Genomic DNA, 27,903 nt, shown 5'->3' on the forward strand with positions numbered 1-27,903 from the left:
ATTTGAGGGACTGCCTACACTTACATGAGCCTGTCTGGATCTAAGAATGGCAATTAAAAATCTTCTCAGGGGCCTTTTGGTGAGATCCTTCATGTTAGTGGTCACAAGACTCCCTCTTTCTGGAATGCCCACCACAGGCTAAGTGCACAGCCTTCTCCTTGATGTCTCTGAACGATTCTTTAAATGCCTGTATGTTCCCCTGTAGCTTTATGTCAACAGATCCATTTTTTAATTTTTACCAGTGTCTTAAAATTCTATGCAGCTATTTGAGGGGTATTATGTATTTTGTTGTTTTAAGATTTTGTGTACTGCATTAAGGAGATTTTGCCCTGAGCAGTAATACAAAAGTGTTTTTCATTACAAAAATATAAAGTTTTACCTAGCAAAAAGATACTTGGGACAAATGTGCTATGCTGCAATGTAATTGGAGCCTCTGAATGCAGACAGTATTAAGAGTTTGTAAGTGGCATGATCATTCGAGGTATCTTCTGAAAAAGATGCTATGGGGGTCTTTCTGGTGCTAGGTTCTATTTTGTATGTGTTCTGTTCAGAGAGCACCAAATTGAGCTCCTTTGGTCCAGAGGCATTTTGATACATATTATTATCTTTATGTGATTGCTTAACTTTGCAGAATGACAGCTTCCACTTTAATTTTTTTCAATTAATGAAAATAATATTTTTAATAGGTCTGGTAGGATGTTTTATTTATTTATTTGTCAAATTTATCACCGCCCATCTCCACCGCAAGGATATACAGCCTCATGTCTCCATGTGAGAGATCTTTGGATGCAATGCTATCCACAGGGGGCTACATCGCTTACCTGTAATGTGACAGCCTCAAGTGAGGTATCTTTGTTCTTATTTATAAGAATAAAGTATAGCAATAGCTTTAAATTAGAAGAACGGCAATTTCAATCAAGTATCTAAAACATGCTGAGAGTACAGCTGTTTAAATATCTCAGGGTTCTCTCATCTATTTCAGTTTTTTTAAGGACCATCTAGATAAAGGCCATCTGTCAGAAACACTACAGTACCGGATTTTCCAACTTGGCTGGGGATTGAACTATGTGAGTTCTGAAGTACCTTTCAACTCTACAATTACAAGAAAATTAGCACTCACTTTTGTAAAATCTGCTTGCTTGATTGCTAACCAAACGTCTTCATTTGTCAACAATGTGTGATGTTGGTATGTGTTTATACCTCAATCTACAAATTCCCCAGAGATGTTAAATACGAAAAGGAGAGATGACTGTTACATGGATCCTAATCCATCCATGTAGATTTTATAGTTTTTATAGATAAATCAGAAACCCATACTTGATTATTTTGAATATTGTGTGTATAGTATACAGTACCACATGAAGTTACTATGCACTTGAATACATCTGGTCTTCAAATAGATATTACAAAAATTATTCCACACTTTGGAGAGCAGGCAATTTTTTTCCCCATAAATGTGCCAAATTAATTATATAAAGTATTGGAACAAGTGATTACAAAATACAAACAAGACTATTAATTATGCATTTATGAAGGGTATTTTTAAATAGGTGGCTCATACAATTTATATGATTAATCATATAATCATAATTTATATGATTATATGATTACATAATTCATATGATGTATAAGATTACAGCTTATAAATTCCTGATGTCTACTGGGTAAAGTGGGGTTACTTTAGAGCCCTCTTGCTTCAATTGGAAATATTAAAAGCTTAATAATTGTTAATTGTTTTAAACCTATGTGAATAATAAATGTGTTACTGATTACAAATACCCTACATAGAGGGACCCATAACATAAACCAAAGCTGTAACTGTTTAAACTCACTTTTGATACTTCTTTAAATGGCATATACTTTACAGTTATCATTTCACTAAATAAATAAAATGATATAATGGAACCACTAAGTCATATCTTCTTCTAATATATAATTATTTTACAGTATGAAAAGATCTAAAAACCAGTCCCACTGTCATGGAGCTGGATAGAAAAATAACAGCAGCCAACAAAACCTGAAAGTAGAATAATACCATTTCAGCTACACATTTTTAAAGCATCGGTTAAAGTAGTTTTCTGTGAAGCTTCTTTTGTTCATAAATCTGAATAAAAACAGACAATGCAAGTGTAGTTCTGACTAACTCCACTGAAGTCAGGGAACATGAGCTGGTGCAATGAAGTTCATTCCAGTAATTAAAAGCGAAAGTTAAGCCTGTCTTCCTTGGGCACACTAATGCATACCTCAACTCTCTCCCAGGGAGGGAAATAATCATCTTCATATCAAAATGGATGTAACCCGGAATTTAACAGGAAGAACTTGAAAATAATTTATCTGAGGACTATTTAAAAGGAAACACTTTTCTTCAAAATCAAAGTTATTAATGCCAGTCAAAAGAATGATTAATCATTCTATAAAATTTTGCATTGTGCTCTCTGAAGTAGGAGTAAAGTTGCTCTAAGACAGTACTGTTGACCACAGGATGTGGACGCCCTTTTGATTCATGCAAACATCTTTCTCTTCCATCACTCCTAATGCAATAGAACCCCTTGGTCTGGTTAAAATAAAAATTTGAAGACAAAATTTTGGAAGGCAGGTTAAGGAATCTTTCCACTTTTTGCAATTCAGGAAGAGGGTCTCTGATCAAAGTATTCCCATCAACTATGTGAATCTGATCCAAATGGAAATGTTTAAGCCATCTCCCCATATGGATGTCATACAAACTTCTCTGGATAGCCTTGTATTTGGTATTAAGTGCTCCGTTTTTTATAACAATGTCTTCAAAGAGCTGAACAGGCTTGTGGTTTTCCAGTCTATTGTAATAGACTTGGGTATAATCAGAGATAACTCTCTCTGTGGGGTCTCTTAGAATAAGCAGCAGTTTAATGGAGCTATTCATATCATGAATCCTTTCGGGAGCCTGTGGTGAGGTAAAATAGCCTGGTGTTTTCTCAATAGTAATTTGATTTTCATATGAAAACGGCATCAGGCTTCTATACCAGTCTATTCCTTTAACATAATTTTCATCCCAGTCAAAAAAATGAACTTCGGTAGCTGCTACCACAATGTTTGGGTGAACATCCAGCATTTCCAGTAAGGCCCTGGTCCCTCCTTTACGAACACCAATAATAATTGTCTGAGGTATTTGTCTGCTTGTGCCAGGAGGTCTCACTTGTGCTAAATAGTGTTCACTCTTATTGCTGAATAAGACTTGCGACTTCAGCGTCTCCATGAGGGCCCCATTATCGACTGGAGCAGTATGAGCAGGAGTCAGCAGAAGGTATGCTGACACTAGTAGAAAGGCCATGTGGAGAGGAAGGAACAATCAGTGCAAAATGCTGCTGTGCTTGGCTGATGAAACATGGAACACGTTTCCCTTTGAGGAAGCAGATGCTGGGGCTGGGACCAAAACAGCAGTGGATTTCTCAGGCATCTGGAGATTGGGAAAAGAAAAAGGGCAATGCACTATTAGTATTATTATCATTTGCCTGTTCGTATTAGCCAAAGACTCACATACAAAACTGCATATATCTCTGAACAAAGTAACAAGGGGAAAATCGTAGAACTAATTAAGTTATTCATCTGCATGTTTTCAAAGCAAATGAGACTATAATTTTAATTCTGTTTCTAAACAGAGTGACCTAATGGAAAACAAGCCAAATGCCGCAAATTGCATCTGTCCCAATAGTCCTAGTATCTCTCTCTCTCTCACACACACACACACACATACAGACATGGACACAGACACAAAAACCTCAGGAAATAAGCACAACAAAACACCAACAGGTATTATAAATTATTTATTGGAAATATATATATACATGAATATCCGCCATGCTATTCCATTTTGGAGTAAGCAAAGTTATGCAAAGCACAGAAAGGGTGTAAGAAACACAGTGAAAAGAAATTAGAAACAGGAGAAAGGAAAAAGGAAAAGAAATCTTACTAAATCTATTTTACTACAACACCATCAGCGATACTTTTCTATCCTTGCAAACCATAATCCCTTCCATTATGTCCATACACAATATGAGTTAACTTTCATGTGGTCAAAAGTGAATAACCTATAGTAACCAGGCCAGAACCAAATCCAGAAACAGATGGAAAATATATATCCCACTCAAAATATAATTGTTTGTTGCTCTTCATATAAAAACAGTAGGATAAAGAGGGACAAGAAATTTGAATATTGATCATTATACACAAAGCTTGTATTTGATACCCAGCTGGAATTCTTTTATATTGGCTCCTTAGCTTTTCTATAATAAAACTACCTTATCAAAAGTTCTTGCATCTTCTGTGCCTATTTAGTTAGCCTGTTGGGAGAAGCCTGGCACAATACTTCGTTTTTTCTTCTTCAAGCTTCCCACCTCTTTCTTACAGTGGATCTCATCAACTTCATCCAACCACAATTTATTCAGTCTTCCCTTCCTCTCAACCCCTTCGCTCTTCCTTTATATATTATGTAATTTGATCCCCATTCAATTATTCAATCTCTATGTGACCAAAGAACCACAAAAGACTTATTTCATACTGGTCATTCACTTTTTAGGCAAAAGCATGTTCTTATATGCAGACATTTTCACATCTTTTGAAAAAAAAAAACCATTTCCATAGGACCCACTGCCTTTCTAACTGCATTTGCATGCCTTAAAAATTCTCTATTTTTAATCAATGTTCTGCCCAGTTCCACAAGTTCATCTACCTGCTCTTGCCATTTAGGCATAAATAATTTGCAAATGCTCACTTATTGACAACTAGCTTGGTCTTCAATACATTAATTTTCAGATCCATGTTTTTCAATGCATCACACAATCTATTTAACAGTCTCTACAAATCATTTGGGTTCTCTGCTAACAACACAGCCTCGTTTGCATCAAAAAGTACACAAACCTTCATATCTCTGAGTGATACATCTCTAATGTCATCACAAGCATTCTTTATATATTTCTCATAAATATATGAATAAATACCTTAATCAACTGAAAGGACATCACACGTAGTTGTCTTAGTCCTAATCAAGCATTTACCAAGCATTCCATTTATTCCTACATGTGCTTTTCTTTCATTTTACACTGCCCTTTTCACATTCTGCAAGCAACCCTCATATTGGTGCAAAATAGTAATCAGCCTATTTCCCTCATTTTAGGTTTCTTCTAAATAAATGTATGCACAGTAAACTTTCTTTCCAATATTCATGTATTTTCCAGTGACCTGCTGAAGAGAAAAATCTAGTCTGCACATCTCCTGCTCACATAAAGCCACAATGCACTTCTCAAATTTTGCCCACTATCCCCTTTTGTACTATTTTTATCAGTACAATTTCAACAGTACAATTTCAGGCACCCTTAATAAACTAATGCCCTTATTATCTTTTGCATTTAGTCTTGCTGCCTTCCATTTTTATAGGGGACCAGTAGCATTCTTCCAACTATCAGGCACAGGTACAGTCTTCAAATGCTAAACAACTGTAGAACCACTTTACACTCACATAATCTCAAGTTATTTATTTATTCCTCACATTTCTTCACTGCCCATCTTGTCAAAGCGACTCTGGGTGGTTTACAATCAGATTAAAATAATAAAAAATTAAAATACTATAAAAACAGACTCATCATAAAAAGATAAATATAAAATATAAAATCCAAGATGGGGAAACAACAGTCTCAATACGATTTCTCAGGGCCTCATCAAGGCACCCACCACCCCCGTGATTGACTCTCCCCGCTCCTGCTCAAGCAAGGTGGCAAAGCCAAGTCTTCACTCCCTTTTGGAAAGCCGGGAGAGTGGGGCCCTCAGGTTATACCACTACACATGCAGCTTTGCCATTTTTTAAAGATTCTCAGAGCAATTATGATTTTCTCTTCCACATTTTTTCTTGTACATTAATGCTTATAGTAATCATTTCAATCTAACTCTGACATACCAATGCCACTCCCAAACATACATCTTACACTTCCATATATTTCTGTGATAGTTTGTAACATAATTCTCTTCCCTCTGTTCCAAGCAGTTTCCATATTCTTTTTCCTTAGGTTCACTTTCCATTCATTCTATTGGACAAATAGTCTGTTTCCTAACATACTTTCATACAGGATTTGTATTTTCTCTTCCTGTGGTTCTACTTTCATGCTTGTTTCTTCTTTTTTCTTCTATGTCCAGTTTTCCCCAAGATCCACTTTTGATACTACCAAATAATAATGTGTCTCCCATTTAGAAAACCTCATCACCTTTGAATTCTACACTCATTTTCTCAATCTTTCATCATTAAAATTAAACCAGTCATGCTTTTCAATTCATTCTGCCATAGATACCTATGAAAAGACTTGTGCTTAAGCTACATATTTGAAACAAACTTTTCCTAAGCAGATACTTACTAGTCACCAAGACTTCTGACACACAAGATATGTTCACATATAAGAAGGTGATACTTTTCAGGAAGATTAAGATCTATATAATATTCCTTTCAAATTAAAGGGCTTTTCACTTTGGAGAATGAATTTTTATCCTGATAGTTTTGAAAGCATTTATTGCGTGGCCTGAGGGATGGCTGCTTTTCAGATTTAATGTTCTGTTACAAAGAAACAAGTTATGCAATGTGATCATATAACCTGATCTTCGCATCTGAACCTTTCATAGATTCTCTTGTTTTTTAGTTATTTCATTATCATTTTATTATACTGTAAATTATGGGTATGTTCAATTTGTGTTTTCTGCTTTTGTAGGTCTTGTGAGTTTGACTTGTAAAGTTATGAACACCTTGAATGTCAAGACAACAGTCTTTAAGTTACTTAACTGTGCTTCATTGTTCTTTTCTCCTATTATTTTCAACCTCTGTGATCATTAAAGTTAGCACTGCAAGTGAAGTTCAATGGATCGAGGCCCCCCAGGAGAATATAACTATTATTGGTACTGCATGTAGGTAGTTTTTACAAGTTTCTTCATGTGTTAGGTCACAGGCTCAGAGAATAAGCCCTACATAAGTTGTCAACCCAAAGAATCCCTCATCTATTATTTTGGGAAGGTTACATTTTCAATTTCAGTAGGTCAGGTTGAAACTGCAGCTCTGTTGATGGTGTGAAGCAAATGATAAAGTAGCAAAAGGTAAAAGCTAACTTGGTTTCAACTACCTGAACAACAGTGTATAGATAACGTCAACCTGTCAAACAGGGATCTTCTGTCAGTGCAACTTGAAAAATGTGTATATTTATGGAAAAATAAAAGCCATATTTGAAATGGGGGAAAAAGCTGTGAATATGTACATGTATGTGTGTTATAAATTACAATTTTCTAAATAAGGATGAAAGTGTTCCTGAAAACAATGTTCAGTCATTGATTTTAACTAAATAAGATCTAATATCAGGATGATTCACAAGTTTTAATTAAGACAATTAAAAGAAATTACATATGAGAAAACAGTTCCCTTTCAATATATGGCATTAGGAAAACAACTACAGTTATTCAAATCATTTTTACTACAATAAATAATATTTTAATTCCACTCCACAGGTTTTAATCTGCATTTTAGAAATACTGAAAGAATTACCTATCACTATGAATGTTAATATGAAATGCTGGTCTGTCATCACAAGACAGAAAGTTGACTTGCAAATACTATATTATCATTCTTTAAAACAAGACTTCATTTTTATTAAACGTTCCCCTCATACACACCCAAAAGCTTCTGATGTCATAAAGTCACAAAACTGACACCACCAGAGAAAGGGCCAGTTATGCGGGTCTCTTTTACCTATTCTCCTACTTCCTAAGATCAAGATTATGAAGGTTCTTACAGTTTCCTCAGTGAATGTCCATAACAGTTCACATATAGTACCAAATATTTGTATTTCAATGAAGTCTCTCTTATATTGATTACTAATGTTCAACAATTCTAGGAGAGCTAGGGTAGTGTAATGATGCTGCCTAAGGAATGATCAGATAAGAGACACTGTAGCCTGCAGCTGGATAGTGGGAGGGGCAAGAGGCTCAGAAGAGACCTTCCCTAGTTTCTCAGGCTGTAAAGGAGAAGTGGGAGAATTGTACTTTCACACTTGCAAGATTCTGTCAATGTAGCTTTACAATAAAATAGAATTAGCTCATATGGTCATGTTTCCTGTCTGGTCTACCTAGTAAGGCTGGCAGCAGTACTATTGTGGAGATAAAATCAGGGAGACTTTTATGTATATACCCTTGACCGCCAGGAGAAAATGCAAGCAATAAACACATAATAATAAATAAATAAATAATAAATAAAATACATTTATTCTCTCCAAAGCTCCACATATTGCATCCATGAATTTGGTTGGATTGCATTTTCCACAGCTTAAGTCTGCCTTTTTACTCTTGCACTCAAAATAATAGATTTCACTCCAGACACGGCAGTAAATCTCAGCTCTTCAGACACTTAGTTCCATGTCCAGAATCTTGCTTCTCAGAAGGAGGCTCAGAGACACAACACAGCTAGATTGGTTTCTTCGTTGCAACATAGGATGTAACCATCTTCACATAGAAGATCTGTCTACTTGAATATTTATTTATTTGATACATTTATACGGCTGCCTATATTATATAAACAACTCTAGGCAGCTAACAAACACACAAATAAAATTAAAACTCTAAAACAGGGTTTCTCAACCAGGGTTCGTGGAACCCTAGGGTTCCGCGAGAGGTCACTAGGGGTTCCCTGGGAGATCATGAGTTATTTTAAAAATTATTTCAAATTCGGGCAACTTCAGATTAAAGAGGTAAGTTTCATTCTTTATTTTTAGTTTAAGAACACTGTTAATGCGTACATATATAGGCCTACCCATGAAATGAATGTAATAACTTTGTAACTTCCGGCCTGAATGTGCAGGGGTTCCCTGAGGCCTGAAAAATATTTCAAGGGTTTCTCCAGGGTCACAAAGTTGAGAAAGGCTGCTCTAAAACCATCAGTACCATAACACTCTCAAAAACCAAAAAAATGCTGGGCTTATTTGCCATCCTGACCTAACGCTTGTAAGAAGAGCCAGATCTTAATGGCCTTCTGGAAGGCAAAGAGCCTCCAAGTCTCAAGAGGGAGTTTAGACACTCCTGGCCAAACCCATCTTTGTCATCTTTAACTTTGTACCATAGAGTACACAGTGATCAAAGCCTATATACAGGTATGTGCTCTAAGGTTTAAATTTTAAGCTTTTTCCTTCCACGTTTCCAGGTTAATGGATGCAGGTAGTCCTTGTTTAGTGACTGCCTCGGACAGCGACCTTTCACAGTTACATCAGTGATGAAAAAGTAATTTTGCGACCAATGCCTTCATTTACAATCTTCACAGGTCTGTAAAGCAAAAGAAAGCTGAAGTAAGATTGTAAGCACAGTCACAGTTTCGCTTAGCAACTGCTTTGCTTAACAACTGAGTTGCCAGTCCCAATTGTGATTGCTTAATGATGACTACCTGTAATTGTCTTTTCTTTTCAAGGCTGTGAGAAGCATCTGGTTTATGTCGACATAACTACTCTTGATCCTGGTGACTGCTGGTTCTTGTCCTCCAGCTTCATTCCTGATATATTGCTTTCGTTTTTGCATGCCATTTTGTACAGTTTTTTTTAACAGTTATATCTCTATTCTAAGCAGATAGCATACAGCCCCATAAATACAATGCTGCACTATGTTGCTCACAGTGCAGCATCCCCTCCACCTTTCCTTCATCCTATCCAAGCTCCTTTTAACTCTGCCACTTAACATGCTTTTGTACTTAATTGACAAATTGTCCCTTAGGCAGCCATTTATTTTGACTGCCCCCCAAATATTCTGCACAAGCCATTCCAAAATGAATAAGAGAAACTAAAAAGCAACTTCACTCCTAGTGATTACAGATGGGAGAGATGAAAATCTGAAGTTCGTATATAAACGAGTTTGGCCTAGTGGTTAAGGCAATGGGCTAGAAACCAGGAGACAGTGAGTTCTAGTCCCGCCTTAGTCCTGAAAGCCGGCTGGGTGACCTTGGGCCTGTCCCTCTCTCTCAGCCCAACTCACCTCGCAGGGTTGTTCTTCTGGGGAAAAGAGGAGGAGGAAGGAGTATGAGGTTTGTTTGCCGCCTTGAGTTATTTAGAAAAATAATAAAGGGATAGAAAATAAACAAAAATAAACTGTTCAGACTAAGAACAAATATATTCCTACTTAGGCTGTCTACTACTACAGTTCATTGTGCAACTGTCAAGATCTAGCATTTATACAGATGGTAGTAAGTGGCCTGTGTGCACTTTTATAGAATAACACAATACAATTGTCGGCTAAAGTGTAGGAACCCCTAATCAAATTGTATATTTCGATGAATCCTTAAATGAACTGAAGCAGACACAACCGCTACATGTTATGAAGTTAAACATGACAAAAATCGATTTGGCCAGGGCTACCCAAACTGTTGTATGTAGCTGTACAAAACAGTATTTTCAAAAGAGTAGTTTTCTCCTACTCCCTGACCTCCACTCCTCCATTATATTAGACTGCATCTGAATGAACACACAACATTTCATCCATTTTCATGGTGACTTACGATTCCTCACTCTCCAGCTCATCCTCATTACATTCCTCTTCTCTTTCAAGTTTCTAAAATAGACTGAAGTGTAGGAAGAGCTCCCATCTACATTACCTAACCACCAAAATGTACTGCTTAGTTCTCTCCATCTGCTTTTTCAGGATTCACATTTTCAAATTAATATCCATACAGACTATACACTTGCATCTTTATTTTAAACAAAAAGTAAGATTCCTACTATGCTACTATGCTTACATGTGATAACCATGAAAGAAAATGTGTATGTCTCTGTTTATATCTATATCTATATCTATATCTATCGATCTATCTATCTATCCCTTGCTTTAGAGAGGTCTAGTACATTTGCAGAACTGATTGTTCTATATGGCAGAAATTTCTGCCAAAATAAAATGTTGCCCAGAAATATATTACAAAGGATAATCAGATTCAAACTACATTACAGAACTGAAACCTAAATGTATCAAAGTTGCCTTTGGGAGCAATTCTATTGGAACAACATTCCAAGTTCAGTCTAAGAAATTGATTGATTTTGATGACGCTTGGAGGTGTTAGCTCATATGGTTATGCTATAATTGGTCAATAAACCTAAAGAGGGATTAAACGATACACAGAGTAGATAACTGGGAAATATTATCTAAATAATATCTGCATTTTGCTATCTTTGTGGAATTAAATGCACACATTTAGAAACATTATAAACAACTTTGCATAATGAAAACCATGGATTTGAAATCGCAACACTTCATTTTTCCTATCTCATAGAACATTTGCAACAGCTTCATGGTGCATAATTTAAAAATTAGTCCTGTTCTTTCTTCCCCAACTCCCCTGTACAGCATCAAAATTATAGCACCCTATTACAAGTTATGTTTTTCTATTATTTGGCCATGTTGGTTGCTTAGTAACAAAATGATATGGCATGCATTAGGCAAAAAGAAAAAAAAGCAGCCACTTATTAGGAAATTGAGGCTCCTGAATGAAAAATTTAAAGTTATTTTAAATAATAGGCAAAATTTGAGTCAAAATATTTATAAGAATAAAGTCTAAGAAGTGATTTAAAGTCATTTAATACTATAGACTAGAAGAGCTACATACGTGTTTAAACATATGGAAGACAACTTTGGAATATATTATAATTCTTACTGTTTCAGGTCAAAATTTGTTGACCTTTAATTTACTGGTAGATTTTTTTTTTTTTTTGCTCATCAGCTGGCTCTCAGATTAAAGCCAAGAAGCACTGGTTATAAATTGGATAAATATGCCAATTTTTAACAGTATTACCCTGAATTCTACTCCTATGAATGCATCCCTTCTAACTGGAGACATGATGTTATAGATCTGGGTACCTTATCTGCATTCATAATTGGGACTCATACGTGGTTCACAGTACTGGATTTAACTACCCTTCCTAACTTTCTCTTTCCTTCTCAGAAACAAAAGGAAAAAACCCTGCAAAATGTTAGTTCAGCTACTTTGCATGTTTGTCCCAATCACCACTTCCACATAGTTCTCATACCAACCAAAATGCAGCAGCAAATTCTAACATCTGATATCATAAACTGGAGTATATTGCATTGAAAATGAAATGAATCCAGATTCCTGGATCTCCATCATCCAACGATCTGGAATTTTCAAAAGGAACCAAATTCTCCATAGAATTTTTGGGTGCGGATATTAGGCTCTGAAAATAAACAAGGCTATACTATTATCTCCTCAGTTAAAATGCCCAGAGTGATAGCGAAATGGAGAAAACATCTCAAGAAGAAAGTGATGAGTGATTTCAATTATTTACATATAGATTGAATAAATGCATGTGCTATTCATGACAAAATAGTACAATCCCTAGATAACGTTTTTGATTTAGGGCAGTTGGTCATGGAACTGACCAAAGGAGAAGTGACTGCCAATTTAATCTTAGGTGGCATCTAATATGTGTTTGTAGTAAACTCAATTAGAAACAATGTTCATAGTGCCAAATTTAGTTTATATTTAAATGTAAATCTGATTTAAAAAGGAAAAAAATCCCCCAAAATGGATGCAGTACTAATAAAGTAGACGGAAAAAGGGAAAATAAAAATGGCCACGATACCAAAAAGATCTAACAGTCACCATCATGGCTAACAAACAGGGACAAGAAAACTACTGGAGAAATGAGAACAAAAGGCAATGCAGTGAGATAATTAAATATTTTGATAGCATAATTAATAATACTAAGAACAACACAAATAATTCTTTTATAAATACGTTGTAAGCAGGAAATTTGGCTGGAATGACAGGGCAATTAAGAGAACTCTTCGGCAGATAAAGAGGCTCCAGAGAAGTAAATGAATTATTTGTACACATCTTCAATGGAGATGACGGAGGAAAAAATGCCTGTGCCCGAAGTGCGTTTTAAAGAGCTATGGTAAATAGCAAATAAAATCACTGGATCTAGATAATTTGGAAATTTTTACTCAAATGTAACATACTCTAAGCTCAGCCTCTCATTTCCAAAGGCCAATACAATGGCAAGATCCAGGATATAACAGACTGGTTAGCTTAATTTTGGTTCTAGAAAATTGAAGGAAAGTGTTGTTAAATAAGAATCAAAAATATAGAATGGCAAGGCAGCTGAATTAAAACAAATCTAGTATGGCAAATCAGTTAAGATTAGGCTGACCATATTTCCTTCAGACAAAAACAGGACATTGGGATGGCAAAACAGGGCAGGGCTGGGCAACGGGCTGGATCGGCAGGCAGGAACTTCTCTGGTTTTCTCGGGCTGGGAATCTTCGGATTCCTTCATTTGCGAGAGGCAAGGCTGGGCTGGAGAGTGTAGTGAATGGTTGTCCACGACAACCTGTTCTTCCTCTGGCTGTGCTTTTACGTTCTTTTCTTCCCACTGTTTCAAGGCAGGAGCCAATTGGCTCACCCTCTGATCACTGCCTATCAGCTGATCCTGTTTTTTTCTTTTTAGGTTTCCTGCCAGGTTGAGCTCTGCGGCTTTTTCCCCCGCCATTTCTGCTGAGCTCCCCCTCCTTCCACTCCAAGTCAGACTGCATTCTGACAGGTTCGTGGGAACTTTCAAATTTTAAGTAAGATTTTTAAGAAAATGGGACAAAATGGACATTTATATTAAAATATATAAATGACAAATTTGATAAATAAATAAATAAATAAAATGACGGGACGGTCTGGAAATGTTAAAAAAACGGGACTGTCCCATTCAAAACAGGACATATGGTCAGTCTAGTTAAGATGTTAGATTGGGGCTGAGGAGAATCAGGTTCAAATCCATCCTCAGCCAAAGAATCTTCTGGCAGTCTCAAGCCCAACCAATTCTAGAGGGTTCTTGTTAATGGAATAAAATGGGCCTTCCCATATTAACTGCCTTGAGCTCCTGGAGAAAAGGCAAGATGTAACTCTAACAAATCTAACTTACATTTTAGAACTTTCCAAAGAGATAGTTAATCAAGAAAGAAAAACAAGAAGACTTGTATCACCTTAGACTAAGTGTATTATACCATAACCTTTTTGGATCATAGTCCATTTCACTGAGTATATGAAGTATGTCCTGAGGAGAAATATGTTATAAATACACAGTTGTTAGGAGAAGAGAAAAGCGGAATGTTTAGGAGAAAGGGCAGAAAGACATAATTACTTTTAAGATGGGAAATCAATTTAAGTAGTGACCACAGATGAACGATACTAAAAATCTTGTTTTCTAGGATATAGCCATGTCAACCTACTGCAGTAAAAACTAAGAATCCTATGGCATTGCAGAGATCAATAAATCTATTGTTACATAAGCATATCATCCTGAGAAACAAATAGATTTTTGTTGTGGGAGGGAAACGAGAGACAAGAGAAGAATGGAAAAGGTGAAATAAAACAAAAAACATAAAACAACTGATGTTATGTAGATGGTCTTGAATAATCTACAGGTGGAGTTTAATAAGGAGTCTTGTTCTGTGTCTAATCCACGAGAAATGGTACTGAAGCTTTTAATGAATTTCTGCTCATCCATTAAGTGAATTAATTCATCTTCGTAATTTTTAAAATACTGCCACCTTATTTGTTAAATTTATATCCTGTTTTTCCTCTAAGAGTCTTTATTCCCCTGATTTTGTGGATGATGTTGAACATTTATAGAGGGCATTAAAAAAAAAAGGTACAATAAATACATAGGAACACATACACCCACACACAAACATCACTCCAGACACAACTATTTGGAACATGAAAACAGACAGGACATAATAGATAATATCACAGAGAAAATGAAGTGGCAAACTTCAGCAGAAAAAATCTCTTGTGAAGTTACTAAGCTAATGCTTGTGTTAATGAAGAAGCAGTTTCATTTCCATTAAGAGCTTGATGTCATGAATTTCAAGAAACAAAAGGAATTGGGGAGAAAAAGCACACCAGCTACTAGAGGTCTACAAATATGACTAATAAAGCAATTGCTGTTGGCCTCAGGCTATCTTCTCACCTGGTATCCAGAAAAAGGATAGATTAAAAAGCAATGCTATGGAAGGTTAACATAAACTGTAAGTATATTAAATGGTTGGCAGGTGATGTATCTAGATAGGCATGTTGAAAAAGAATATTTTCCCATGGCTAGAATTACTTTTTTTCTAATTCCTATTTCTGATAACGTTCGTAGAAAATTCCCTGACGAAAATATGGCTTTGAGGTGTATTTCCTCATTCTATCCACCACCTCTCTCAAAATATATATGTGTACCCAAAGCTATGCAGCAAACTCCTTAGAACACGCATAAACTGTATAGCAACTGATTTTCCAAACAAATTACAAAAAAATAAACCATTATTGTAGTTGTTTGAATGTGGAATCTCTCTTATACTAATAACATTCTAGTAAAGCTGAACCGGGAGATTAAGTCCTCTAAATGATACCAGTTTCATAACATGTACTTCATTGTGGCTAAATGGGAAAAAACATACACATCTACAACAGTATCAACTAGACATATTTTGTTTGCTAGGTATTCTGAGGGGTTCCATAATTAAGGGAATTGGGGGAAAATAATACATTGTATGAAGAAAAATAACGCTCTTGATAACGCAGAAAATCCCTTACTATATAGTGTGTTGATCCCTATTTTCTTTGGCCCAACAGTGTTAATGTTAGCACAAGTCTTGTACTAGTTTAGCTAGTATTCCGTAAACCCTAACTGTGGCTGGTTGTGCTTCCATTTCTTTCCTTGTATACAATTTGGAAATCTATATTAGGCATAAAGTATATGTAGGAAAGTTGCTTGGAAGATGTTGCTACAGTTTTACTGGATTTCAGGATCTATGGCATGCTTTTATTTCTGTTTTAATTAAACCTCTCATATGTAGGTGAGAAAATAATTATAGCAGAGCCTTCACCAATTTGAGTTCATTGAGATGCTGTTGGCGACAATTCCTCCATCCCCAGACAGAATGGCCAGGGATGGTACTGTTCTAGGCAATTCTTGGATGTTTCTAATTTGGAGAAAGCAAAATTGGCACCTGTTTCCCCTGGAAGAATTGCCCAAAGGGCCCAACTCAACTATTCAGTATATCCTTAAAATGAAGTTCTTGAATTCTCAGGGGTATAGAATTTTTTACTTGGATGATTTGCTGACCATCTACTTAAATATACTGGCTTTCTCAATTACAGTGATGAGAAATGGCTTTTGTCTAGCAAAGAGACAGAAAATGTCTAGGCAAAACCAGGCCAAATGCTGATAATTTGAGAAGCAGTCATAGATATTTTGATCCATTTATTTTTGTTCATATTTTCAGTCTAATAATCAAAATGAGCAGATGGATAAGAGAATGTATAAAACAAAATAAAATTTATATCTGGTGTAATTATATGGGTGTGTTTCTTTCTTTGACAGAAAGGGTGCTTTACCCTGAAACAACGCGAAGCTGATCATTTTAGTGTACAGATTCCATTCAGCATGCCATTTTCTGCCTTCTATCTATGCTCTACCACAATTAAAATGAACACATGTGTACATATGAAGGAACAGTATTTTGACAACCACAGTGGTGTAAAAATGCCTAAGGCTGGCACAGCTAACTTTAATCATTATTACAGCTTCAAGTTCTAGTAACATTATGTATACCATCCAATTTGGAATATGTTAAGTGTGAAAAGTTCTTAATATGTATCAGAAAATAACATTACAGAACTCAGCATCTTGAGAACAGTGAAAAGAAGCCCAGCTCTGCTGCTAGCAAATAACATTTAAAAGTATGCCTAATTTTCTTCTTCATTTTTAAAATTATTTTTCTCCATCACATTTTCAAAAGAATCAAAAATATTCTATGCACTATAGCTTATAATTGTTTGCAGACTTGACTATATTGCCTTGTTCTGGCAAACTGAGATGAAGTTTACACAGTTCAGCAAGACTGCCAATAATAATGATGATGTCTCTTCAAAGATGGGAGGAAAATGGTCTTGGGTCTCAGCTACGTTACTTTTCAACACGATTCCTACAATCCAGATTTCTTTAAGCCCAAAGGTGAGGCTAGCATAATACTGTTGAGTTTAGTACCTGCTGATTGATGGATGCCTCACTCCTTTAATGAGATCCATGGACTATTGGCAAACCTTTACTTTTGTGCTCCATGGAACTGCTGTGGAATAACATTTCTTTCTTAAACTAGACTTGATGTTTCCACAGAGATTTTGCTGATTGGATTTTTCTCTGAAGAGAACTCTTGTCTATCAGTCAACTGTCAGCTTTAACTGACTAAGATTAAGTAGTTGCTGAGTTGTTGATATGTACCACATAGAGTGCAAGCAAATGGACAAGAGGATACATGGGACTTTAAAAATAAAGTCCAAATGTTTTTGATACAGTGCCATTACCTATAAATCTCTCTACTTGAGAAAACAAGAAGGGTTAGTACAAAGGAAGGACTAAGATTTTTTTAAAAAACTATCTTAGGAGTTTTGTGTTGAGTTGCTTTAAGTAGCATATGGTAAAATCCATCATTAGAATATTTAATTCAGTGAAAACCCTATGAACCATATCTATGTCTTATACTATACATGGTGTTATGAAAATGAGATGCATGACATTGGAGAAACAGTTTTTAATACATTTTTACTGACTTGTTTCACATATTGGGAACCACATGTGGTTCTTCGGCTTAGTCTGGTTTAGTCTAATGTGTAAATTACGCCATTATGGCTTGTTGAACAAATCACAGTTAAAACATTTATGGATTAGAATAATCTCTTAATTTAAGCATTTTATGTTTCTTGTTTGAATGGCCATTAAAAACTCTGGTCATATTTAGCACCTAAATTGTCATGAGTAAGGATGGCGAGCAGGGGGCTCCCATCCAGAATGTCAAGCGCATGCGTAGCACTGAGGAATTGTTCAGCCATTCAAAGAGGCACAGATCGGGACCGCCTTAACCCTTGGGGGTTATATGTCTGGGTTTTTCCCACGCTTCTTCAGTTTGTTAGGATTCCTGTTAAGTACTAATAATAAATATTAGAGACCAGTTCCTTGTCTCAGTGTGTTTCCTGGTTGTTAGGACATAAATAAAGGTGAGAAACCAAATGTTTAATTCCTCAGAATTATTTATGTTAAAATGCAGGGCTTGTTCTAAAACAAATGAAGTATGATATCAACCTTTCAAAATAATGCTAAAAAGTAATCCCTCTAATCTGGCACATTCCACATGTGTTGATCTACAATTTCTAAAACCTACATGATCAATGCTGGAGGATGATGTGAATTGGAATCCAACATATTTGGAGGGAGCTACAATGGAAAAACTTATGTTAAGAAAAAATCATCCTATTCTGTAATTATTTACATATGATTTACAGACAGTGTAAGAAGAAAGCAAGTTTTATTAAAAGGCATAAGCTTTCAAGAGCCGCAGCTCACTTCATCAGATGCTTACATAAATTGTAATCAGTCTGGCTACTTTATGCATCTGATGAAGCTCATAAGGCACTGGGCTAGAAACCAGGAGACCATGAATTCTAGTCCTGACTTACACATGAAACCGGCTGGGTGATGTTGGGCCAGTCCCTCTCTCTCAGCCCTAGGAAGCAGGCAATGGCAAACCTCTTCTGAAATCTTGAAAAGAAAACTGCAGGGACTTGTCCAGGCAGTCACCAGGTGTCAACACTGACTTGAAAACACACACATACAGACAAAAGCAATCCCAAACACACTTACTAGAAGTAAACTCCTCCGCCAGACATAATGGAATTCACTTGCAAGGAAAGATACCTATGATTGTGGTGCCGATTCCCTTCCCTGTTCCTGAAATCATTTATGATCCAAGCAGTTGATCATCAATACATTTAAATTTAGGCTATAATTATACCCACACCCACACATACGTACATACATACATATATGATTATATCCTAAATTTAAAAACCATTATGAAATCTCAGATAGAATCTATCTATTCTTAGATTGTCTGGAACATATCCAATCAGTCACCATGAAGATATTTTGGTAACTAGAGAACAATATCCAGTTACAAGAACTACAGAAATATTAATGTTGCCTTGTCAACTCACAGTTTTATTCCAAATTTTCTTAATTTAGGATATAATTAATACCAGTAGAACTATTTGGCATAGTTAAAACTTTCCAGCATTTAATTATATGGTACCCCATGGATTCTATAGACCTCGACAGCTTGCCATTTTTTCAACTCATCCTTAACTGTTTTAAAATTCTAGGCTACTACATCAGTTAGAAGAAAAATGTAAGATATACTGTAAAATAGCCTGACAAAGTTATGAAGTAAAAGAAAACTCTTGAAAATATCACATCTAGTTTTATGGCTACATATTTATGTTTATAATTATAATTCAAATTGTGTCTCCAAAATATTTGATCTCTTATTCCCTGACATATTTTAAGAAATGTGGGTTCTTTACATAAGATTATCAAAAGAGAATACTTAATGCAGTGTACATGTGTGTGTGCACAAATCCTAACATATCCCTGTCTACTTGCATTGTATGGGAATTAGAAGAGGACACAAGGGCCTAACAAACTACTTAATTTTGCTATGTACAGTTAGAGATCCTTGTCTGCACGGAGTAGCGTAAATATGCTTGGGAGAAACAGGGGTTTGGTTGTTTTGTGACATACATGGCCAAAATTTATTTATTTTCTTACTATACTCTATGCTGCCCATTCTCAGAGCCTCTGGGCAGCTAACAGTAAATAAATTGACCCTCTCCCCCTTACATATAAAATGAAATCCATATAAATAAGCCATGTGTGCTGCAGATCCCAATTTTACAAGTTTTCAGAAGCACGGGAAGGATGAAGCAGACTGAAATTCCACTGGGAGGAAGTCCAGAGAATGGGATTAATGACGGAAAAGGCCCACTTCCAAAGCCCTCAGATGATGATCCTGCAGGGATGGTACCCAGAGATCCCTTATCCTATGAGATCAGTACAGGTAGATGGATCAGTACATGTAGATGAATGCTACAGAAGGCAGTCTCTTAGAGAACTAGGACCAGAGCCAAACAGGGCTTTGAATCATACCTGGAGGCCCAGTGGCAACCAATGGAGCCCCTGAAGCAGAAAGATCACCCAAGTATATAGGGACACACCTATAATTGCCCAGGCCACTGCATTCTGTGCCAGCCGTAGCTTCCGGATGTTCTTCAAGGGCAGTCTCATGTATAGTACATTATAGTAATCTAAGCAGGAGGTGACTAGGGTGTGAGTGACCATGAGCAGGGCATCCCAATCTAAGAATGGTTGCAGTTGGTGCATCACATGTGACTGTGCAAAAGCTCTTCTAGCCACAACTGCCACCTGATCTTCGAGCAGGATCTCTGAGTCTAGGAGAATTCCCTGACCATCTCTGAGTGGGGAAGCACAACCCCATTCCAAATCAAGGACAGTATTTCCCTGGAACTGATAGGCCCACAAACCCTGTTTCACTTTGTCTTGGAGCAATTCTGTCAGAGTCTGTTCATCCCCACCAAAATCTGGAGTGTTATGTTGGTTCTATTATGTTTTACATTTTTTTCTGAACCTCCACTATGTTTTGGTTTATGTTTTATAGCACATAGCTTCTTCTTTTTTTTTTTTACGTGCCTCATGAATAGAAAGAATGAATGCACTTTAGGAAGAGCAACAAAAGAAACAGAAGTATTTCAGTGTCATACAGGAAAGCAGAAGACGCATTTAGTCAATTCCAATTCATTGCTTCAGCCTAAGGGTGAAAGTTCCTGCATCAACCTTCTACAGAGGACTTAGGGAAAAGGTCCTAGATCCCCCAACCATTACATTGGAATTGGAAATGCTGAACAAGATTTATTTCTTACACCTTTCAATTCCACCTAATACCAGTGAATGGGACATCAGATTTTTTATCTCCTCAAATTAAAACCAAATGCTTGCATGAGATAACGAGAGTCTGCTTTGTCTATAGCAATCTTACAAATTATTCTACAGATGTCACCATCCATCAAAAACTGGTTTTAAGTTGATGCTCACCACCTGGAGATAGTTCTTATTTGCCATGGGAGAGCAATGCATGGCTGTTTACAACACACTATAGATATAGCATGTCCTTGTTTCTCAGGAAGTTATTTGTATCTATTTTAGGATAATAAACAGCTGAAGGATGAAAATTTGCTAGTTCCCCCTCCACTGTTTTTATCCTCCCACCTTTAAATCTGTTGCGCATGAACAAACTAATACACAAACACTGCTCCTTCGTGCATGGAACCATTTATCTCTCAAATGACTTACCATAACATTTCCTCTTGTCACTGCCACCCCCTATTTGGGTTATATTATCCATTAAGCCTTTTAGGATGTAAAGGTCTTTACAGACTTTCACATTCATCTTCACAAAATCCTGTCTTCTCAGTATTTTAAAAAACAATTGCCGGCTTTCATAATGTAAGAAAGGTTTTTAAGCATAAGAAAAGGATAGTGGTAGATTTATTTGCTATACCTCCTTCTACAGAGAAAGAATAAGCCATGGGAAACAGGACCTTTCTATCTGATTTGCGGAGAAATCCTTCTGTGTGACATTTGTGTTAGAGAGACAGATTCAGGCTTCTTTCTATTGTGAATACAAAAAATGTCACAATGGTCTTTTTCCATTTATATATTAAATATTCCATTTGCATTTAAATGTCTGATTTCTTTAAAGATACATTAAGCACTGACCTCCCTTGGGAGTTAAGGCAAATTAGCTTGGAGTAATTTTGAACTAAAGCATATCTCCCTTGAGAGATTTGTGCTTTTATAATAATCTGGTGCAGGAGAACAATCACATCCTTTGAAAACATCCAACTCTTCCCCCCACCCCACATATAGTAATACTGAGTTGCCACCCCCCACCTCACCCCAAATCCTGCTGTGCTGCCTTGAGTTTATGCCAAGACTATATAATACCAGCTGAGTCACCCAAGGCATGCAAGTTATTCCAGCTGCCTAGTTAAAGCAAGCAGGCACCTATATCGGGCAGCAAGTTATTGAAGGACAATCAGCAAAAGTTCATTCTATATGGTAAACCGCACTTGTAAGAAAAACACATTGATAGACAACATAATGCGATTGACGATATAGTGCCAGATCATAGGCCCCTCAGGTTGAATGGCACTCAACATCCTACGAGAAAAAGCTGAGGATCTTTCAGAGTCCTAGTGGCGGTTATGACATGGCTGGGTTAAAGTCTAGTTGCTGATGTTGCCATACAGGAAAAGAAAATCCAAAGCTGCAAAGATAGAATTACAGTGGGAACACAGAATGTAAGAAGCATAAACATGGGAAAGCTCAATGCAGTGAAAGATGAAATGAATCGACTACACATTGACATCGTAGGCATCAGTGAATTGAAATGGACTGGAATTTGAAAAAATCTGCAAAGTGGTTAAAATGATACAACACAAGCACCTGATGTATATAGACTGTTTTCTGAATTCTTGATGAACTCCATCAATTGTTATATTTCTATTTTATTGTATTATTGTATTTGGAATGGTTTTAAATTTTAACCTTGTTTTACTGTAAGCCGCCCAGAGTCCCCCCGTGAGGGGGAGATGGGCGGTGAATAAATTTATAAATAAAAAAATAAAAAAACTATATAGGTAGTCCTCATCTTCTGTTGGCAATTGGGACCAGAATTGCCACTGCTAAGTGACAAGGTCATAAAGCGTGATGTCAAGTGACCACACTGCTTAGCAATGACAATTCTGGCAGTCCTGGTTGCCATTGTTAACCAAGGACTGCATGGCTCTTTAAGCAAGGACCTCATGTCACCATGACGTCCAACTTCCTGCCAGCTTCCCCCATTGACTTTGCTTTTGGGAAGCCGGCAGGGAACATTGGAAATCACGATCACGACACTGTGACAGCTGGAACTCCAAGGACCCATCATAAATCTCCCTCATTGAGCACTGTCATAACTTTGAATGGTCACTGAACAAACACTTGTAAGTTGAGGACTACGTGTACTGTCCTGTGGAATGTTGGTGTGGAGTAGGAGGTTGACATAATTTCTCTGCCCTTTAACAGAACTCAGTCAGAACAGTCCCATGTAAAGCATGTTGTAATATTCAGGGCAAGTTGTTACCAATGCATGGATGACTATCACCATGTATGACTGACTATAGAGGAATTTAACTCTGGCTTGAGAAGGAAGAGGAGAGGAGAAACAGTCCACCTTGGGAAAGGCAAAAGCATAAGAAACTCAGAATTGTCCTGCTTTGACTTTGTTGTCCTTAAAAAGGGGCAGTGAAGGTTTTGGACAGGTTTTCCAAATTCTGTTAATGTACCCTACAGCAATAAAATAGCATTCCTGGAATACTTGTAGTGCCTGTTTCTTGACTTGGCCTAGTTTGAAGGGCTAACCCTGACTCAGGAAGAGCAGCATTTGTACAGTAACTTCAACTGTGCAAAGGTACTTCTTGGTGCAGCTGCCACTAGCAAATCCATTGACATAAGAGTGTCAAGGAGCACTCCCAAACTGCAAACATGCTCCTTCTTGGGGGAATGTAACTCCATCAAGAACAGGCTTTACTATTTATTGTTGTAACTTGTCTTGAGTGTTGGGTGAAACCGAAAGGCAGGGCATAGATTCAATATTGAATAAAATGAACTCCATTCTCTGCTTCTCCCTTTTCCCTCCTTTTTCACAACCTGCCTCATGCCCCATTTTGTAGCTTTTGATTCCTCCCCCCACCCAATCCTTCCGCTTTTTAAATTTCTGGGCAGCCATTTTGTTGGCATGAGAAATAACTTTTAAGAGCTTCTTTGAAACAACATCTTCAGTAGAAACCCTCCAGAGCAGCCTTTCTCAGCCTTTGACCTTGGAGGAACCCTTGAAATATTTTTCAGGCCTCAGGAACTCCTGCGCATTCAGGCTCAAATATAGGCCAGAAGTTACAAAGTGATTATATTCATGTCATGTGTAGACCTGTATATATGCATTAATGGTGTTCTTAAACTAAAGAATGAAACTTACCCTTTTAATGTGAAGTTGCCTGAATTTGAAATAATTTTTTAAGTAAATTGTGATCTCCCAGGAAACCGCTAGTGACCTCTCGCAGAACCCTAGAGTTCCACAGAACCCTGCTTGAGAAACTCTGACCTAGAACATCATAGCTAGTAAGCATGTAGATTAATGTAGATATCCATTCATTCTGGAACCCCCCAGAGAGAAACTTAATGGGCCAGTGAGGGACTATGCTTGAGAAGAGACTGCAGGACAAATTGAGGCATAATGCAAGCCACATCTGGCCTTTGGCTGGTAGGTTTTATGAGAAGGGTCTCTCAATTCCACTAGAAAATGCCAAAAACTGAACTTGGAAACCCCTACATGTGAAACATGTGCCATATCCTCTGCGCTACAGTCTCTCCTCCGACTTTGTTTTTCCCCCTGCTTCTTGGCCTCTCCAGCCATTTTACTTTCAAAGTTCTTATTGGTAGAAAATTACTGTGGTTAAATTTCCAGTTTAGTTTTCACCCAGCACACTCCCAGTCAGTTGCAGTATCCAGATCAGAGCAAGCACATGTGCCACTCAGTTCAGCTAGCAAAAATATAGCTTGATGCTTATTTCCTACACATCATCACACATCGAAAAAATTAACTGGCAAAATGGGACAAAAAGCAGGCCAAAGCAGGGAGGGAGGAAGACAAGAACAACAGGCAAGAGATAAAAAGGGCAGGGGACTTAAATAATCCATCAAAAGGCAGAGAACAGAATTGAGCTACTGGCAACGATATTGTGGGTAATTAGCATGGTCAGTCCCCAAGGAAGCAGCCTTTGGTTATTCTACTCTTAACCCTTTTTGTACATAATGGTGGCAGAATAGAGACAGAAAGTAGGACACCAGCTGATCCTGCCTCTATTCTGCACCATGAAGGAAACAAATTGGCATCCAACACTTGTTTCTTATTTCAGTCAGAATGCTGGAAATGAAATCTTGTTGTGCCATTGGATGGCATTTAATTTCAGTAGACAGGAAGAAAACGTCTTAATGTAACCCATCTGAAGGAATCTGCATGTGTCCTTTTGGCAAAAAAAGTGATAAATTGGTGGTAGACTGTTTCATCTAGAGCAAGGGTTCCTAAACTTTCTGCCATCACACCTCCCTTTAGTGAATCTTAATGTACAGACCTCCCCTAAAAATCCAAACACCAAAATGAACACAGAAAACCATACAGTGAAACTTTATTTTTAATAAAGACATAAAAAATAAAAATCTTCACACACACCCTGGACTATGTCTGCAAATCCGCAAGGAAGGTACACCTCACAGTTTGGGAAACCCTGATCTAGAGGCTGTAAGAGAGGTGTAGTTGAAAACCAGCCAAGTCAGGCAAAAACACATGTCACAGCTGCAACCAATGGAAATGGGCTACTGTATTTCTTAACATTGGAAAAAAGTTAAGGCTGACAGAGGAGCACAATATGCTGTAGATATAGGTAAAGGTAAAGGTTTCCCTTGACGTAAAGTCCAGTCGTGTCCGACTCTAGGGGGCGGTGCTCATCTCCGTTTCAAAGCCTTGGAGCCGGCGTTGTCCATAGGACACTTCCGGGTCATGTGGCCAGCATGACTCACGGAACGCCGTTACCTTCCCGCCGAAGCGGTACCAATTAATCTACTCACATTTGCATGTTTTCGAACTGCTTGGTGTGCAGGAGCTGGGACGAGCAACGGGAGCTCATCCCGCCGCGCGGTTTCGAACCGCCGACCTTCCGATCGACAGCTCAGCGGTTTAACCCGCAGCGCCACCGCTGTAGATATAGAAATCAACAAAACATGAACATTCAAGAAATGGAATGGAGAGTGATGTTTATTCAAATATTAACACAGAGAATGCATAATGAGCAATTCTGTATAGAGTCTTTATGAAACAATTAGATTGATCATAATGATAAATTCCTACACTGAGGTACACAATCTTCGTAATTACATTACTGAAAGCATATCTTGTAACCCACAGGAACATCTTTAGTTGACAGTGTTTACATGTTTAGTTGACAGTGGAATGGTGCAATAATGTGAACAAAACATGTGAATTAAGAATGGGTCAGAGGTCAGAAGGCTTTTCTGCATTTCAAGATGTTTGATATTTGTCTATGTATATCAAACTTTTAATTAGCAAAATGAACCTGGCAACCATCTGTAAACAAATAAACTATAGCAACCATCCAATGCAAGCCAGAGCAAGTCTAAATGAGTCTCTTGAAATCGGCAACCCAACACTTACACCAATGTAAGTCGCTGCATTGCTTACATGATGGTGTAATAAATAAAGAACAACTAAAACTCACAAATTAAGCAAGTTAATCAAAGATGGCAGCCAGAACATTTTTGGCTCGAAGGCAAGCAGAATGACAAGATGAGATAAAACAAAAAGTGAACATGAACAGGGATACTGCATGCCCTGCAAACTGGTAGGTATGATACCAGATTTTATTTCTGTTGACTTCAAATTTAGTTGTCATCTAATGATAACCTACAATGTTGCTGATTGCTCTAAAACTACGATAATTTACTTTTGCTTTCTGTCCCATAAGGGATGCATATATTCTGTTTATCTCAAGAGACATATGAGAATACTCCTTACTGTTTCTAATACAGAAATATCAATGAGAGAACAGTTCTTTCTTCAGCAACTCTTCAAAGAAATTCTAACCATGACTTCAGTAATACCAGTTCCTGATTGATCTTCTCTAATCCTCAGGTAATATGAGCAGAGTGTCATGGCAAGGCATCATTCCTTTTGCCAAAAAGATACAAGAGGATTCCCCATAGTTCCTTTTCTCCCACATTTATAAGAATTCCCCCCAATAGCAGCAGTATATACAGATAGAAATTAAGAGTTTGAGACAGTTCAAGTGCAAGAACTAATTTGGCTCTCTTGATCAACAAACTTTCCTCAATTGTTTTTTCTTAGTTATTGTTTTAACTCAGTTGAGCAAACTGGTGATCACTACAGGTCAGTAGTATGAAATATTTTAGAAAATGATGAAACTAATAACTACAAATTAGCATGGTTGTGGGGCTTTTTCCAAGAAGATAATATATCTTCCCTCTTCCCATATTGATCATCATTTTAATCTGGCTTTTAAATCAACTTATTAATCTGGCTTTTAAATCAACTTATATTATTTCCTCTAAGACTTAAGTATTGCTTTCTGAAATAAAACTGCTTAATGGAAAAGGTAGTCCTCACTTAAGGATCACAATTGGGACCAGCAACACCACTGCTAAGCGATGCGGCCATTAAGAGAAACATGTGACCGCAATGGACTTATGACATCACTTCCTCTGAGGTCATTAAGCAAATCACCCACAGTTGTTAAGCAAGATATCATGTGAGTGCAACTTGTAATTTTACCGCCAGCTTCTCTGCTGACTGGGCTTGTCAGAAGCCAGCTATGAAGCACACAAATGGTGTTCACATGGCAACAGAACACTGCAATGGTTGTAAACTTCTGCTGGTAGAGAAGCACCTGAATCTCGATCTTATGATGTGGAAACACTGTGACAATTGTGAGGACAGGTCACAAAGTTACATTTTCAGTGCCATCGTAACTTTGAATGGTCGCTAAACAGGGCAGTCATTAAGCGAGGACAACCTGTACTTATTTTTTTGGATGTAAAAATGTGAGGATTAAAAAGGTTAATATTCAGTATAATAAATTGTTGTAATATAGTCACCATAGTGTATTATTGCAAAGTTCTATAGGGCTTTTGTATTTTTAAAATCAAAATTTCAAGGTAATATCTGCCATTTAAACATTAAAAAAGACAAATACTAAAATTATTTTGGTAAAATGTATATTTAAAATCATAACATCATATTATGAGACTAAGTTTTTACTTCTAGCCTATGACTGATACC

General features: G+C 37.0%; 1 protein-coding gene across 1 annotated transcript in view; it reads right to left on the reverse strand.

The window, feature by feature from the left end:
- Nucleotides 1-1,246: 1,246 nt before the first annotated feature.
- LOC134500208 (heparan sulfate glucosamine 3-O-sulfotransferase 1-like) overlaps nt 1,247-27,903 on the reverse strand; it is an 82,659-nt gene continuing 56,002 nt past the window's right edge. Inside the window, exon 2 of the mRNA XM_063307369.1 lies at nt 1,247-3,433. Coding sequence (XP_063163439.1) covers nt 2,381-3,307 — 927 coding nt within the window. The 5' untranslated portion in view covers nt 3,308-3,433 and the 3' untranslated portion in view covers nt 1,247-2,380. The remainder of the gene's footprint in view (nt 3,434-27,903) is intronic.

This window comes from Candoia aspera, chromosome 6 (genome assembly GCF_035149785.1).
Source record: "Candoia aspera isolate rCanAsp1 chromosome 6, rCanAsp1.hap2, whole genome shotgun sequence".
NCBI classification, from domain to species: Eukaryota; Metazoa; Chordata; class Lepidosauria; order Squamata; family Boidae; genus Candoia; species Candoia aspera.